The 14,140-nt window shown below is 36.5% G+C and overlaps 3 protein-coding genes across 7 annotated transcripts; 1 reads left to right on the top strand and 2 right to left on the bottom strand.

Moving 5' to 3' along the window:
- Positions 1–1,053: 1,053 nt before the first annotated feature.
- On the bottom strand, positions 1,054–4,292 carry LOC141827867 (FCS-Like Zinc finger 5-like). 2 transcript variants are annotated; one of them, XR_012601719.1, is made up of 4 exons: positions 3,995–4,292; positions 3,141–3,326; positions 1,356–1,390; positions 1,054–1,245 (listed from the first exon to the last, which is right to left on the bottom strand). XR_012601719.1 is itself a non-coding variant. In XM_074715202.1 (2 exons), exons 1-2 carry the CDS (start codon positions 4,255–4,257, stop codon positions 3,170–3,172), a joined length of 420 nt encoding a protein of 139 aa, XP_074571303.1. In that variant the 5' UTR covers positions 4,258–4,292; the 3' UTR covers positions 2,959–3,169. The 2 variants fall into 2 exon arrangements, 1 of the variants encoding a protein (XP_074571303.1); XM_074715202.1 differs by lacking the exons at positions 1,054–1,245; positions 1,356–1,390 and having other exon boundaries at positions 2,959–3,326.
- An 872-nt stretch (positions 4,293–5,164) lies between these two features.
- LOC141826390 (uncharacterized) lies at positions 5,165–7,200 on the top strand. Of its 4 annotated transcripts, none has more exons than XM_074713635.1 (3): positions 5,165–5,213; positions 5,477–5,673; positions 6,803–7,200. In XM_074713635.1, the coding sequence occupies exons 2-3, from the start codon at positions 5,487–5,489 to the stop codon at positions 6,991–6,993; spliced, it is 378 nt and encodes a 125-aa protein (XP_074569736.1). In that variant the 5' UTR covers positions 5,165–5,213; positions 5,477–5,486; the 3' UTR covers positions 6,994–7,200. The 4 variants fall into 4 exon arrangements, with proteins under 4 accessions (XP_074569736.1, XP_074569739.1, XP_074569738.1 ...); XM_074713638.1 differs by having other exon boundaries at positions 5,477–5,664; XM_074713637.1 differs by having other exon boundaries at positions 5,482–5,673.
- Positions 7,201–7,351: 151 nt separating this feature from the next.
- Positions 7,352–13,810, bottom strand: LOC141826389 (casein kinase 1-like protein 2). The gene is made up of 14 exons (XM_074713634.1): positions 13,322–13,810; positions 13,186–13,226; positions 12,231–12,300; positions 11,991–12,139; positions 11,536–11,631; positions 11,383–11,453; positions 10,680–10,741; positions 10,516–10,579; positions 10,355–10,439; positions 10,146–10,272; positions 9,930–10,012; positions 9,780–9,840; positions 9,358–9,500; positions 7,352–7,923 (listed from the first exon to the last, which is right to left on the bottom strand). Exons 1-14 carry the CDS (start codon positions 13,395–13,397, stop codon positions 7,657–7,659), a joined length of 1,395 nt encoding a protein of 464 aa, XP_074569735.1. The 5' UTR covers positions 13,398–13,810; the 3' UTR covers positions 7,352–7,656.
- Positions 13,811–14,140: the final 330 nt, after the last annotated feature.

Raw genomic sequence — 14,140 nt, forward strand, 5'->3', positions numbered from 1 at the left:
TGGATTACACATTGGGCCTCACGTTATGTGCTCGCGAAGAATGTTGTCAACCAGTGGATTTTCACTTCAGGAATATGAGGTCCACTACCCAATTCAAAAGTTCCAAGGTAATCGAACTTTAAAGGTAGAGGATGTTCGTAAATAATTTTGATACTCAGTCTCATAAGAGTGTTTATGTCCATTTGGTATTTAATTGCAAGCTAAACAAATAAATTTGAAATGTCTTTTAAAATCTAAGTTTTATATTATTCATAAAACAATAAAAAAGAAAATAATAATACTATAGCTAATTGAGGTTGGCAATAATTGGATTTTAATAAGAATTTTAACAAATGAATAAGATAAATAACAAAGATTGAGCATGTATGTAACTAATTAAGTTGATCATGTAGGGTGAGAGGGTGGCCTTATTTCCGCCATTTGCTCATTTACTGATCTATCTATATATATATATATAATTTTTTATTTAATGAATTTCCATATTTTATGTTATGTTCTAAAAGAAATATAAATTTTGTTCTCCCATTATTTGTTACAAAAATAAAATTATAATTTTTCCAACAAGCTTATTTGATCTCCAAAAGTTATAAAAAAAACTAAGATGTGATATGATATCATATAACAGTTAATTAATGAAGGAGGGCAACAAATACCATTAGCAAGCACATATCCTTTCATATTTTTCTCAAAATATTATATTTGATATTGTTAATTTAAAATCCTAACTTTTTTATTATAATGATTTATATATGAATAAGTTAATCCATTTTAAAATTTTAAAAACACTATGTAATATTATACGGTATGTTAAATTGACAACAATATGCTATAAAACTGAAATGGTAAACATGAATTATTAAAATTGAAGTTCATATTACATTTAGTTATCACCTCTTTCAGAAAAATAATATAAATCAAGGGATGAAATACCCACATTGAAAAAACAAAAATTGTGTTCCAATAATTGTAGGGCAATTGTTCATTTGAAACAGATACATTAATGAACTAATACTTTTCCATGACTTGCTACACAAAATAATGCAAGGCCTTGAATCTAGTGAAAGCAACTTTTTTAAGGTTTAAAATAATTGTGATGCTGTTCTGTAATGAACAAGTTTTTCCAATATAATTGGAACTCAGACAAAGTGCCGAAGAGCATACACAGGAACAAAAAGTTTGTCATTAGGGTTGTAACATGAAAGTGTCTACGAACAATCTCCTTTCATCTTCCACCTTGTAGGGATACTACAATACAATAGAATTAGCTATCCTTATCAGAGAAAATCTCATTTTACCTCTCAAATATTTGCAACTTGTTTCTAAAAAGGAATAACAATGGAGAAAAAGGAACCAACCTCTATTTACTGCAACGCTTCAATTATTTGGGCAACTGTAGTGTAGACAATAATATGATCAAAGTTTAGACAATGGAATAAAATAATGGAACTACTGGATTCTAGTGAAAGTTGGAGGCAACAAAAGAAAATAGTGAAGTTGTTCCATTGTTATAGTCAAGCTTTACCAATCAAATATGAATTGTTCAAAAGTAGTGAGGCATCCAAGACAAAAAAAAGTGATTATTAAAGAAACATGAATGTGTCAAAGTGATGCAAAAACAACCATAAGCTTAGTCATCATCCAGATTATTCTCGATGGCAAATATTCCTCCAAGCCTATCACAAACCACTTGCTTACTTCATCGCCACTTGTTTAACTTTGCTCCCTTTTTCAAAACAAATCATGCTCGGCATGAAACAATAAACAATAACTACTTGCCATTACAAAAAGGATGATGGCAGACTAAACTACACGAATAATTATGGGGCAATTGACCATTTGTGCATGTATAATTGGGACAGAAATAAACTAATGGAAAGACTAGAATCTAGTGAAAGCTTTTGAATGCTCAAAATAATATAGTGCTTCACTGTTGTTGTCAAGGTATCCGATTAAGGTTGGAACTAAGGAAAAGTAGTGAGACGCATGCACACAGAAAAGTGATTAGTGTTTGTTAAAGTAACATAAAAGCCTTTTGATACTCTTCCCTGTTTCTTGTGCTAAGGATGCTTAACTAGTGGAGTAAGCTTTTCAAGTGATAAAGTTTCATTGCACAACCTCAAATAACTAAAACCTCACAAGGAATATGCTTCCACCAGTTCACTGGCTTTGGAGACTCAAACAGTTGCAGAAATTTGTTTCCAGGAATAAGATTTAACTTGCAGTTTGATTTACTGTGAGAGGTGAGAGTTCAGAAGTTAGGCTTCTCTCAATCAACATTCTTGGATCTCAAAAGATTCTGTCATTCAAACTACGGTTGGCATGATAGGGATGGGATGTAAGTGCCAACCATAAGCATAGCAAATGAAAATCAAAACTCATCGCCATCATCGTTGTCATCGTCGAGCTGTGTTAGTTGCTACATGGATCTTATCCCTATATGAATCATAAAGTGCATTAATCACTATATGGATCGACCTCCCACTCAATCTGTATTCAAATAGTAGCACTCTCTCTTAAATCATTTTAACCATGTCAGCTAGATTTTTGTGCTTTCCCTACATCTTCAACCCTAATTGATTCATCTGGTCCAGTTATAACTACTCTAGAAATAATATATTATTTTTTTAATGGTAACTCTGTTGACTACAAAATTTAACTCTGGTGAAAACTGTTTCATGAAGTAACCATAAATCTGGATCCTAGTGCTATGAGTGTTATGGAAGAGCTATTTCCAGTTCAGTTGCTACCAGTGTCTTGTTTCGATTTCTTTTTCTTATCTATCAGTTCAACTCTCATGACATAGATTCTTCCATCTGGTTTTTTCCCTGGTGAAATTAGTAGAGGTACATTACTTAGTATTGTTGTGCATCATATCATGTCCAATGGTTGGAACTGTAAGCTTTTTTTCATTGTTTGTTAAGAACTCCAAGTAGAGGACACCTGGAAAAGGGCCAAAAATAAAATGGTAGACACTAGTGATTTCAGCATCATATTGATAGGATATGTTCTTCCAACATAGCACAATCTTAGCAATAATGCATCATAGTGGTTGACTTATTGTTAAAACAACCTAGTTGATGCCTGAAAGCATAATAGAACCAGCCAACAACTACATCTATTTACTTTGGCTTACAACTTACAGTGTGTAACCGTAACAGTCGATCGAAATTTAAGCGGCAGCAGCGGTTCCACAGTTGTCAGAATCGCCAGAACTACTAGGAGCCTGAGGAGTGTCCTTCATGCAAGGTAGGGAGCATTTCTCCTTCTTTTCATCCTGATTTATATGCTGTTGCCGGCACTCTAGGCTGCAGAATGCAATGTCACCCCTTCCAAATAAACACATGGATATATCAGATCAAAGAAAGAACCAAATAACTACAACAAAGCTTCATCCAGTTGCTCGACATGAAAATGGGATGTTATATGGGCTTAATTTCATTGAGATGCTATTTTGATCGACTAGGATCTTTATAAAAGATTAAAATGATATAAAAGATCTGCTCATTTGGTAAGGAAAATAACTAGGAGAACATCAATATATCATATAGCATGAAGTGAAATCATAAGCAATGTCATATAGCATCATCTAAGGAAACAAACAGATTCAAAGTTCAGGGGTTTGTGATACAGATCAAAGAAAAACAATTTTTTTGAGAAAAATAGAGTTGTCAGCGAAGGCTACTATAGATTCAAGCATAACAAGCACTGACCAATAGAGGAGTAACTGAGGAACTAAACACGAGCACAGTCTTCCATGAAGAAAACATAGAAGATTAAGATCTCGTCTTAGTTCTGTCTCTCAAACAAATGAGATCAAAGGATCATTTCCAGTTAATGAGTTCCATAAGTTCAATCAAGAACTTTCACTAGAAACTGAAGGAGTAGGAGATATCATAGCATCACCCGATCTCCACATTTCTTCTGCATAAAGGACTAGACGGCTAAAGAACAGAAATCGAATTTTGGGGGCGACCCACGCGCGGGATCGAAATACCTGTACATGAACGTGTCCCGGCCGGGGCCGAGGCGGCGCCTGCAGAGGCCGCATGCCGTTAAGAAGGGCGCCGTAGCTGTCGCCAAAGCGCCCCCCGTGTTCCTCCTCTGCCCTTCTTCCGGATCCGCATCACGACGGTGGATGGGCTGCTGCCGGAGGAGATGATCGGAGGGGTGGAGCTGTGCGGCGGCGTCGGAAGGGGCGAACTCGGCCATGCTGGTGGTTCGCGGCATGGTCTGCCGCGGCCGCTTCCGCACCACCATGTGGCCGGCGATGGGAGGGCGAGTGGAAGCAGGAAGAGGCCGAGAGGGTGATGAAGCAACCGAGGAGGCGGCGGCAATAAATATGGGCAAAGAAAGGAAACTTCTCGGTAATTTTCTTTTAAAAATCTGCTTTTTAAAATGAAATATTTCTCCTATATTTATCAATAGTAATCCAATTACATGAATTTATAATTAATTTTACCTTCTTATTTAATCTTTCGATAATTTAATATATTCATTTATTTTTTATTAATGTATGATAAAAAAAATGTACTCTGATTAGAGAGTATTTAAACTAATGCTTTGAATGTTAATAAGTATTCAATTAAAAATATGACACTGCAAAATAATATCAATTTCTATTCAATCATATAAAATATATCATACAAGAGGTAGATAATATATTTCAATCAATGTAGATCAATGTTATAATATCCACACATATACTAACATGCATACTTAACATTCAATGCTTTGAACGCAATTAATATAGATGAGTGTATTTATTTATTTAATATAAAATAAAAATAAAAATAAAATTAATGGATAATGAGACTCACAAATAATGAATATTACTATTCAAATAAATATGAATGTTTGTTAATAAAAAAGAATTGTTAATATAATATGTCTATAGTATATGTGCCATATTTTTTTTATAGAGATTATTAACATTCACTGACCATATCATTAATGTTAAGTAAGTTTTCAAACATTTACCGTTTTAGAAAAATAGTAAATTATTTAAAATATTAAAACTAGGACAACTTTTTTTTTTGCTAACATAATATTAATTATTAACTTTATATAAACAAATCTACTACTTAAGTTGGGCCAAGTCAGGCCCAATTTCTAGAGCGTTTTAAAGGCCCATAATGGAGTCGTTTAATCAAGCCGCCAAGTTTCCTTTCTAGGGCTTCCGGCTTCCTCTCTTCCGTTCGATCTACCGCAAGGAGGTAAGTTTCGCGATTCTCTTTGTCAATTCTTTTTAATCAAGTTAGATACGTTGATTTTAGTTGTTTCTTGTTACTTTGTAGCATTTGATCTCGAGATTCGCTGCCCTGTTTCACGCTTAGAAGTTTTTTTCTGATCAAAATCACCTCTTTTTTTCTGTATAGACTTTAGATTCGTGGAGTTTGTCTTCCTCTTAGAAGATTTCACTGATTCGTAATCAAGAGTAGATTTTTCTGATTGTTATGTTTTCACCTGCTTTTGGTAGCAAAGCGATCATGGATAGGCGGAAAACCCATGACTGGGAGACACATGGACAGAGCAATGACATCGATGAGAACACACCGGTGGAGAAAGTTAGAGGTCCGAATGTGTTTGAACGAGCCAAGGAAGAGATTGAAGCCATCGTAGAGGCTGTTCACAACAAGAAAAGCTCAGATCTTGAGCCTCAAGAACGTAAGCATGGTAATTATAGTTTTTTCAATTCAAAATAACTTCAGAATGGATATTATTAATTGAAATAATAGGATTGTTATTATCTCACTGTTTCTTAGTTATTACTCATATTCAATAGATCTTGGAGAGGGAGATTAAAAAAAAAGACGGTTAGCAATGATAAAATAGAATAAAATTTATTTAAATATAGATGAGAATATGATCGAACCTAATAGTGTAGGAGGATCCATATAGTCGATATAACTTAGTGAGATAAAGGTTTGGTGGTGGTTGTTTGTATTCAATAGATCTTGAACTTCATTTTCCTCCATTTCCATATAAGAAATAGAATACACTCAGTACAAGAATTGAACAGAATTAAATTCATTCCTCCTCTTTGTTTCCTTCCATGCATAAAAGGGAAACTATAAATTGTATTTCTTTTATCTTCTCTTTTGGTTCAGTTTACTTGGGATGAGTTTGGTGGGGGATGAAGCTTCATTACTTTGTGTACATTTTTTGTGCCACTTTTCCTTCACTTTTCCCTACCTGTCTTATCTTTCCATCCAAGTAAACTCACCCTTAGTTTCAATAGTAGGATGACAAACAAATAGCACTTTGTAGTTGTTCCGACATCACTAATTCGATTTTTAGCTGTAACTGAGAATGCAAAGACTATCTGATTCTCTATTACTTTCCGCAAGAAGATTTCTAGGATCAAATGAAACAACTACATAATTCAGATTTCGCGGCCTAGTGTGCTCATATCAGAATATATTCCAGTTTTATGTTGTTAGTGTTATGTGTTTGTTGCGTTCATGTGATACTTTTGTGCTTGAGTGCATGCACGAGCTGATGCAAACATTCGTTGAGGTGCACTTATTACCAATGCTCTCCAGTTGCCTAGATAGCTGCTCGACAAATTTGTTTCTCTTAGTCTGGTACCAAAAGCTTTGATGTGCATCAGTAATTCCTGATTAGGGTAGTGTAGCCATGTTGAAGCTCTTGTTGGTGCGAAGTTATTATCCCCCACTTCACGAATGTATGCTTTCTTTGATGCGCTTATCGTCTAAACCTCTTCAATTAAGTTTTGTCTTTAACGGTTGACAACAACATAACTGAAATCACCTGTTTTGTTTTTTTTTTTCACTTGTGACAGAGGAGGAAGCAGTTGACAAACATGTGCAAAATCATAAAACACATCACAGGGAGACTCATGGCACGAGCAATGACATTGATGAGAACACTCCTATTGATGAAGTTAAAGGCCCAAATGTGTTCGAACGAGCCAAGGAAGAAATCGAGGCCATTGTCGAAGCTATACATCATAAAAAGGAATCAGGAAAGTAAGCCATGATTATCAAAATGAAACAAATCCCTTTAGTGGAAGGAAAACATTTGTGTATGAGTCCTTAGTGAATGCATATGTTCTGGCATCCATCGTCAGATTGTCTTGTTTGAAAGCAATTGCTCCTGTCGATTACAATTACCAGGTTCATGAAGACATTTGTTAAAAATGACTTTGGTTAAAGAGTGCTCAGTTTATATGAATGTCTATCCCAATTTAATTTGGACTTTTTTTTATGATCGATTGATTTTGAATAAACCTAATATCACACTGAACTCATTTTAGGTCATTTCAAATAACCTTTAAGACAAAAAAAGAACCCATTTCCAGACGGCAAACACAATTTTATAAGGTGGCAGGTTGAAGCACATAAACAAACCAGTGGAATTCTAATAACATCTGTTCTTAACCATCATCATTAAGCCTTGCTAATACTAATGTGAATCCAAAGAACAATAAAATACAACAGATAATCCATGGGCAACACAAGAAGCTGTTCATCTCAACTTGTGCAGATTTCCACTACAAAATGCACACAAATTTCTTTGCATGGTTCGTGACCCTTGTCATCTCATTTATCTATCGGGGAGCATTTCATGAGGCAACTCGATGCCTGTGGAAGAGCATCAGTACATTTGTAGCAGCAGAACTGGCGGCGACTTGAACTAGTTCTTCTCGCTATCCAAATTCAGGCCCTCGATGCCTTTCAGTGTGGTCTCATAGTTCTTGAGTGCAGATGTTCTCCTTCCAGACGAGGTAGAAACAATTGGAGAACCTCTCTGAGCAGTTGAAACCTTGTGGTAGGTTATTGGACTGGCGTCTGCAGTTCTGATGCGAGATGGATCTGCCTCAGTTCCTACCGTTTCTCGACCGCCAAAAGCAGGCCGCCTTGAAGAACTGCTTGACCGTCCCATTAATGTGGAACCGGAAATCTATGGATACATTCAAATTCAGAGCGTACATAAAACAGAAGGAATGCATCTCACAAAAGCTATATGATGGTAAACGCTGGTTTTTCCTTTTAGAAAGCTCAATCATAAAGTTGTCAGCAAATTTCAAGCATTTAACGAGGCTTTTACTTGATTTGGAAGCATCTGAAGGAATACCCCAACAGGGAAGTGCTATTATGTCTGCACCTCCTTCGATAAGGTGGATGTAGCACAGATGAGCAGATACAGAGTGGCGATTTATCAACAAATTCTGAATATGGTGGATCATTGAAACACTATTATCTTTGAGCTGTGTTAGTCCCATCTACTTGGAATCTACATGGATCTTATCCCTCACAGAATTCTAACAATCAGACCTATAATCGGAAAACTTTGTATTAAGCTCGAGTTTAATTTGAAGTACCCTCGTTTGAATGAAAACTACTGGCGTTGTATTGGTGTGACAGTTGTTGCCAGTGGAATCAGTTAGGAACGAGGACCTAAGGAGCAGGCAATGACAGTGACACCCTTGTCGCCAGTCACAAAAGCCACATCCTCACCTTGTCATGCCGTGACTCTCGAGTTCCCATCGCAAAAGCATCGCTCTTAACTTTCATAGCAGAAGCCTTACCTCCTGTCACAGGAGCCCTGTCCTTGCATCCCATTGCTGCTCACAAATGGCTCAACCTTGCCCTTGCCTCATCATAGGATCATCTCTCCAGTCTCAATCCTATTCCGTAAGCCAGTCGACTGGTAAGTTTTGTCCACACCAACTAGCATGGCCTGATTTTCTAAACCGTAACAGATCGTATAAAATTCTAGACAATTTCTAAATATAGAGTTAGCAGAAGCATTCTGCATTTCTGATCTTTTGTGGTTGAAATCCTATCTCGGCCATTTTAACAATTCCAGTCTACAGGTATTGATTGTGGCATGGTCAGTTCACTTGGGTAGTGTTGTACTGATAAAACAAATTAAATGATCTAGAAGAGATTCCACACTGTTGAACCACAAAAACACTTGTTTCCATTTTGGTTCCAGGTGTAACTAACCCGCCTACTTAAACACAATAAGAAAAATGTTTCACGCACTAAAACAAGATTTCCTAGAATCATGGTTTGAAATGCCAGCAACACGAGCCATATTGGTCCTGCTGTTACAGCTCAATCAGGGACCAGTAACAATACATGATCTCATTGCTCGGTTTACCTACCATTTTTATTAATCATTAATCACTACAACCCAGGTGGTCCAGGTAAGAAACCTAGAAAGTGTACCAACCATGCCAGACCGGTGGTTTGCCAACCATTCATAAGATTTTGATGCAATATTGAAGCAACACGAGTAAAATTTCCAAATTTACTGCATAATCAACCAAAGACTGATACCAATAGATATTTAGCAAGAATAACAGATAAAATCAATCAATAAACTTACCATAGCATCTTTGCTGCCAGATAGATCACTTGCCGCAGGGGCCTTCTGTTTTGATGAATTGCCAACATTTACAGTTGGAGATGCTCGTCCATGACGAGAAGGGTCTGCAGCCAGCCAACCACTTGCTCTTCCTTCCTCACCACCTAAATTGTAATCATGCAAGTATTATGACTCTGGATTATGATAATTATGTAAATTGATTTCAACATGTTTGTATGAGTTATGGGATGTCATTAAAAAAATGAGTATGATTCATGCAACATTATTATAGATTCTGAAAAACAAACACAAGTCGAAGGTATTATCTAAGTTAAAATAACAAATGAACATTTAACAAAGCAGAGTGAATAGGGAACAATGCAAGAAGCTGAATAAAACTTCATTGAAATCAAACATAACTAACGAACTATGTGAGACCTCACCTGATTGCCTATCATTTGCCACAACAGGAACCATGCCTGAGCTAAGCCCTGCACTTGGTCCCTAAAATGTAAAAAATAATACTGAGGTTATCCATTTGTTCAAGATTATAAAAAACCAGCTAATTATGAAACATCTGCATTTAGACTAACAATAGCACGTGGAGGGGCACCAGCTATCTGAGATTGCTGATATTTCAAAATGGTCCAATCAAATACATAATCAAATTGAAAACCTGCAGAGAAAACAAGTATAAAAGATTATTGACAAAAAATAATATACTTTCTTAAGAAAAATTCTGCATCTTCAATTCTTTGTCATTGTTTCACCACCAATCTCAAAATTGACAGATGGGAAAGAAAATACACCTTCACGGATAAAAAGGTCCCGGAACAATCTCTTAAGATATGCATAATCAGGCTTGTCCTCAAATCTTAATGAACGACAATAATGGAAGTAAGAAGCAAACTCTGAAGGATATCCTCGGCACAAAGTCTACAAAGGTATAATCACATTTCTCATAATAACCATGGAAAAAGGAACACAACACTTCAAATTAATCAAGATGAGATTTTGCCTCAATTGATGTGGCCACTTTTTTTTCACTAATCTTTTCATACTTCTGCTTCTTGGTTCCTGCTTTCAGACCTTGCCATGGAAGGCTGAGAAAGGAACAATGACAACACAGGTTAACAATCTAAGACATGGGCAAGGTACAAAATTACCAAGTGGACCAACCTTCCTCTTAAGAAGTACATTAGAACATATCCGAGAGATTCTAAATCATCCCTCCTGCTTTGTTCTTAAATGAAGAAAAAATTCATCATAAGGAAAAACAGGACGTACAACTTAGAAAAAGTTCATATACCAAAACTAGGTTACAGGGAAATTGTAGCTCATACCTATGCCAAGATGTGTATTTACACTTGCATATCTAGCCGTTCCAGTTAAATTTTTGTTCTCTCTGCAATAAAAACAGAGCATTAACTAAATAAAGCAACCACTTTAAAACCACACATGTGATGAAAGAGATTTTTTCTTCTCTTTTTTGCTTATATGAAACATCCAGTATGAAATTATATAACCAGATTAACTACCTAAATGATAACAAAGAAGCGAGAAAATGTACAAATGTAGAGTTTAGGCATAGTGGTATCAGTCATGATACTTCAAGAGACTGGAGAATGGGCCAACTGAAGTAGATGCAAATTAAAATTCATAGAACCAGTGTCTGCTGTCTACACCCTCAAACTTTTATAATAAGTAGGATGTGCCAAAAATGCAAGATTTAGTTACTTCCATAATTGCTTTTTACCGATGAGCAGTAAAATCTCATGGTATATCTGATACCATAAAACTGAAAAGTCGAAATAAACAGACTAAAAGTTTGCATAAAAAACAACAAAATTGGTCTTTATCCTTATTGGTTATTACATATGAAAATTGAAACACTACAAAACTGCAAAGATAGACCTTTACCTTGGAAATGCTACCGATCTTTACAAAATATTCATGGGAATGATAGAAATTTGACAAATCCGACCATTTTAACATTATTGCAATATCAACAACAAAGAAAACTGTTCATAGATTAAATTGTCTAACCTGTAAGGAATATGCTGATGAGTTGAAGTGTCCCTATACTTCTTGGCAAGGCCAAAATCAATAATATACACCTATAAAGAAATGCAAAGGCAACATCATTAAGCAAAACAATAAAACCAAATCAACAGAAAATAAGAGGAAGAAATCACAAACCTGATTAGCTCGTCTACCGAGACCCATAATAAAGTTATCTGGTTTGATATCTCTGTGAAGGAAGGACTTTGAATGTACAAATTCCACTCGATTTATCTGACATGAGACATCTAAGAAGGTCATATACTACAATATGGTCTTTTTAATTTAAGATAAGCCTTAATAATCAAAGTAGGGGAGAAATGGCATCAAGGCAAATCTTCCAAGTTCTGTTCGTAATTGAATGGCTGGCCGTATAGAAGGCAAGCAAGAATATAATAGGCATTCTTCTGAGATAACACGTTCACATATATGGACAGAAAGAGAAGTGAAAAGCCAAAATCATAGGTAACAGCATGATAAAAAGATATCATGATGGTAGCTGTAAGGATTAATAATGCATGTCCTACTGATTCAAAGCATTGTTGCTAGTGTTTAGTGTCAATCGAGAAAGAAAAGTTGCACAAACAGTATACCATTTGGTCTGCAAGCATCAGAACAGTCTTCAAAGAGAGTTTACGGCTACAGAAGTTGAACAAGTCTTCAAGACTTGGTCCTAGTAAATCCATCACGAGTACATTATAATCACCCTCGACACCAAACCATCTCACATTAGGGATTCCAGCTGACAAGAAAACAAGTAAAATAAGTGAGAAACAAGAGAAATGAAAGCTCAATCAAAACTTCTTGAAACTGAAAGGTATGTGTTTGCTTACTTCCTCCCTGCAGAATCCTATACAATTTTGATTCATAGAGAAGCTGAGGATGCTTAGTCTTGACGTTCTCCTGTTAATAGAAATACACAACGATGAAAAAACTATACAGATCCCTAGGCAATTGCTGCATTCAGATGGTTATAAGCAAACCCAAATAAAAAATTTAAAGATAACTAAAGAAACAAGTAAGTTCATCACTTCTCAAAAGAAGGGAAAAGATAATAGAAGACATTGAGCCTAAGGGACTTGGTTCATGATTACTTGTTTGCAACAGAAATAACTATGTTTGGAACACAAAATGGTCTTATTTTAGTTACAAGACAATGGTCACTGCTCCCTGCAAGGGTGAGTGACCTAAGAATAGTCATTGATAAAATCAGTAATATCCAAAAAACTAATAACATTTATCTTGCCAAACCTTCCATATTTAGAAAGTAGGGCAAAATAGCTGATGTCAGAGGCCAACAGAAAGTGGTTTTTATTTCAGAACATTAACCTGAGTAAAGTAGATGTAATTTGAAGGATATTACTGATTGCATTGTGAGGTTAAATGAAGAAGATTAATGGAAATAAGTAGTCTTGCATAGAGTTTAATTGAGAGAAAAGATCCATGTACCAAAGACCCAAATAGTTGGGACTAAGTGGCTTAGTAATGATGAAGAGGTAAGAGAATAGGCCTCCATATCTATCAGGAAAAAAGAGACTCCAGGAATATCAGAAGAACCTTAACAATAACAACGATATATATAATCAATACCTCAAAACCACAATTTCACTGAACATACTTATAAACGTAAACAGAGTGAATTAAAAAAAAACAATCTAGAATTTAACTAAATAGCACCGTAAACAGAATGAATGCATCACGAAATTCAATCTAAAGTTTGAAGTAAACAAAAAGTTGAAACACTAAGAAGATCCTTAAAGTGGAAGGATAAGAAAAGACTGTACATACTAGTTTAATTGCGATTTCCTCGTTTGTTTGGATATTAGTACCTGCAGCAAACAAGGGCAATTAAAAAAAATACCCTCAAAGAGTTGTAGCAGCAAAAGAACACGAAACAGTTCGTCCAGAAATCGTTCACAGATACCTAAATAGATCTCCCCGAACGAGCCGCTCCCGATCTTGCGACCCAAACGAAACTTGTTTCCAACTCGAGGCTCCATCCGATTAACCCGTTCGAGCCAAACTTAATCCCCGGTACCAAAATGACCAAGAGGAAAGATACAAACAGCGAAAAAAAAAATCCTCCTTTTCACCGGAGGCAAAAGGGGAACCCCAACGGAACGACGTAAAGGGGATGCGGCCCTTAGATCAAGGTGGTATCAGAAGAACTTGGACGAAACCGCACAAAAATTAGGGTTTCGGGAGTGGAAAGTTGGAGGAAGAGGTAGCGATCCTACGATACCGTACTCGCCCAGCGCAGCAGAGATAGCGGAGGACGCAAGCCATTACCATCGCTTGCTCGATAGTTGGTCGTCGGTTGGCTTCCTTAGGCGCAGTGGTTGGGCAGACCAGACGATGAGGAAAGAGGGCGAGGGAAGGAAGCTGCAGCTGTCGGAGTGGAACTGAAGTAGCGTTTTCCTGATCCAGCACGGATAACGTGTTTCGCAGCTACTATTTATAGCAGTGGAAATGGAATCAATTACCCTGATCCAACGCGAGTGAAGATACGTAGTAGTTTTAATTAAACTTTCAAAATTTATAAATACACCCCACATTAGGAAATATAGAATTTTGATATTCTGCGCAATCCACGTTGTGTGATCTCGTACGTGACACAGCTGATCCATCACCATTGCCGCCGCCCTCATTGCGTCATCCGGCCACCGCCGACCGCTGGGCCGGGCCCGATCGATGCGCCACTCGCCAGCGCTTCGCCCAACGTCGGATTCTGACCGGATTATGG

The sequence above is a fragment of the Curcuma longa genome, chromosome 4, assembly GCF_044706935.1.
Source record: "Curcuma longa cultivar G26 ecotype Majalengka, Jawa Barat chromosome 4, ITB_CL_G26_1.1, whole genome shotgun sequence".
Lineage (NCBI taxonomy): Eukaryota > Viridiplantae > Streptophyta > Magnoliopsida > Zingiberales > Zingiberaceae > Curcuma > Curcuma longa.

Bases quoted from the DNA above. Each gene is read 5' to 3' on its own strand.
- LOC141827867 (XM_074715202.1), bottom strand. From the start codon at position 4,257: ATGGTGGTGCGGAAGCGGCCGCGGCAGACCATGCCGCGAACCACCAGC. The intron at 3,327-3,994 runs GTATTTCGATCC...TTTATTTGGAAG, and splicing joins CGGGACACGTTCATGTACAG to GGGTGACATTGCATTCTGCA.
- LOC141826390 (XM_074713635.1), top strand. From the start codon at position 5,487: ATGGATAGGCGGAAAACCCATGACTGGGAGACACATGGACAGAGCAAT. The intron at 5,674-6,802 runs GTAATTATAGTT...CACTTGTGACAG, and splicing joins GCCTCAAGAACGTAAGCATG to AGGAGGAAGCAGTTGACAAA.
- LOC141826389 (XM_074713634.1), bottom strand. From the start codon at position 13,397: ATGGAGCCTCGAGTTGGAAACAAGTTTCGTTTGGGTCGCAAGATCGGG. The intron at 10,273-10,354 runs GCAAAATCTCAT...ATACCTTTGTAG, and splicing joins AAGTGGCCACATCAATTGAG to ACTTTGTGCCGAGGATATCC. The intron at 9,841-9,929 runs GTTAGTCTAAAT...TTTACATTTTAG, and splicing joins GTGCCCCTCCACGTGCTATT to GGACCAAGTGCAGGGCTTAG.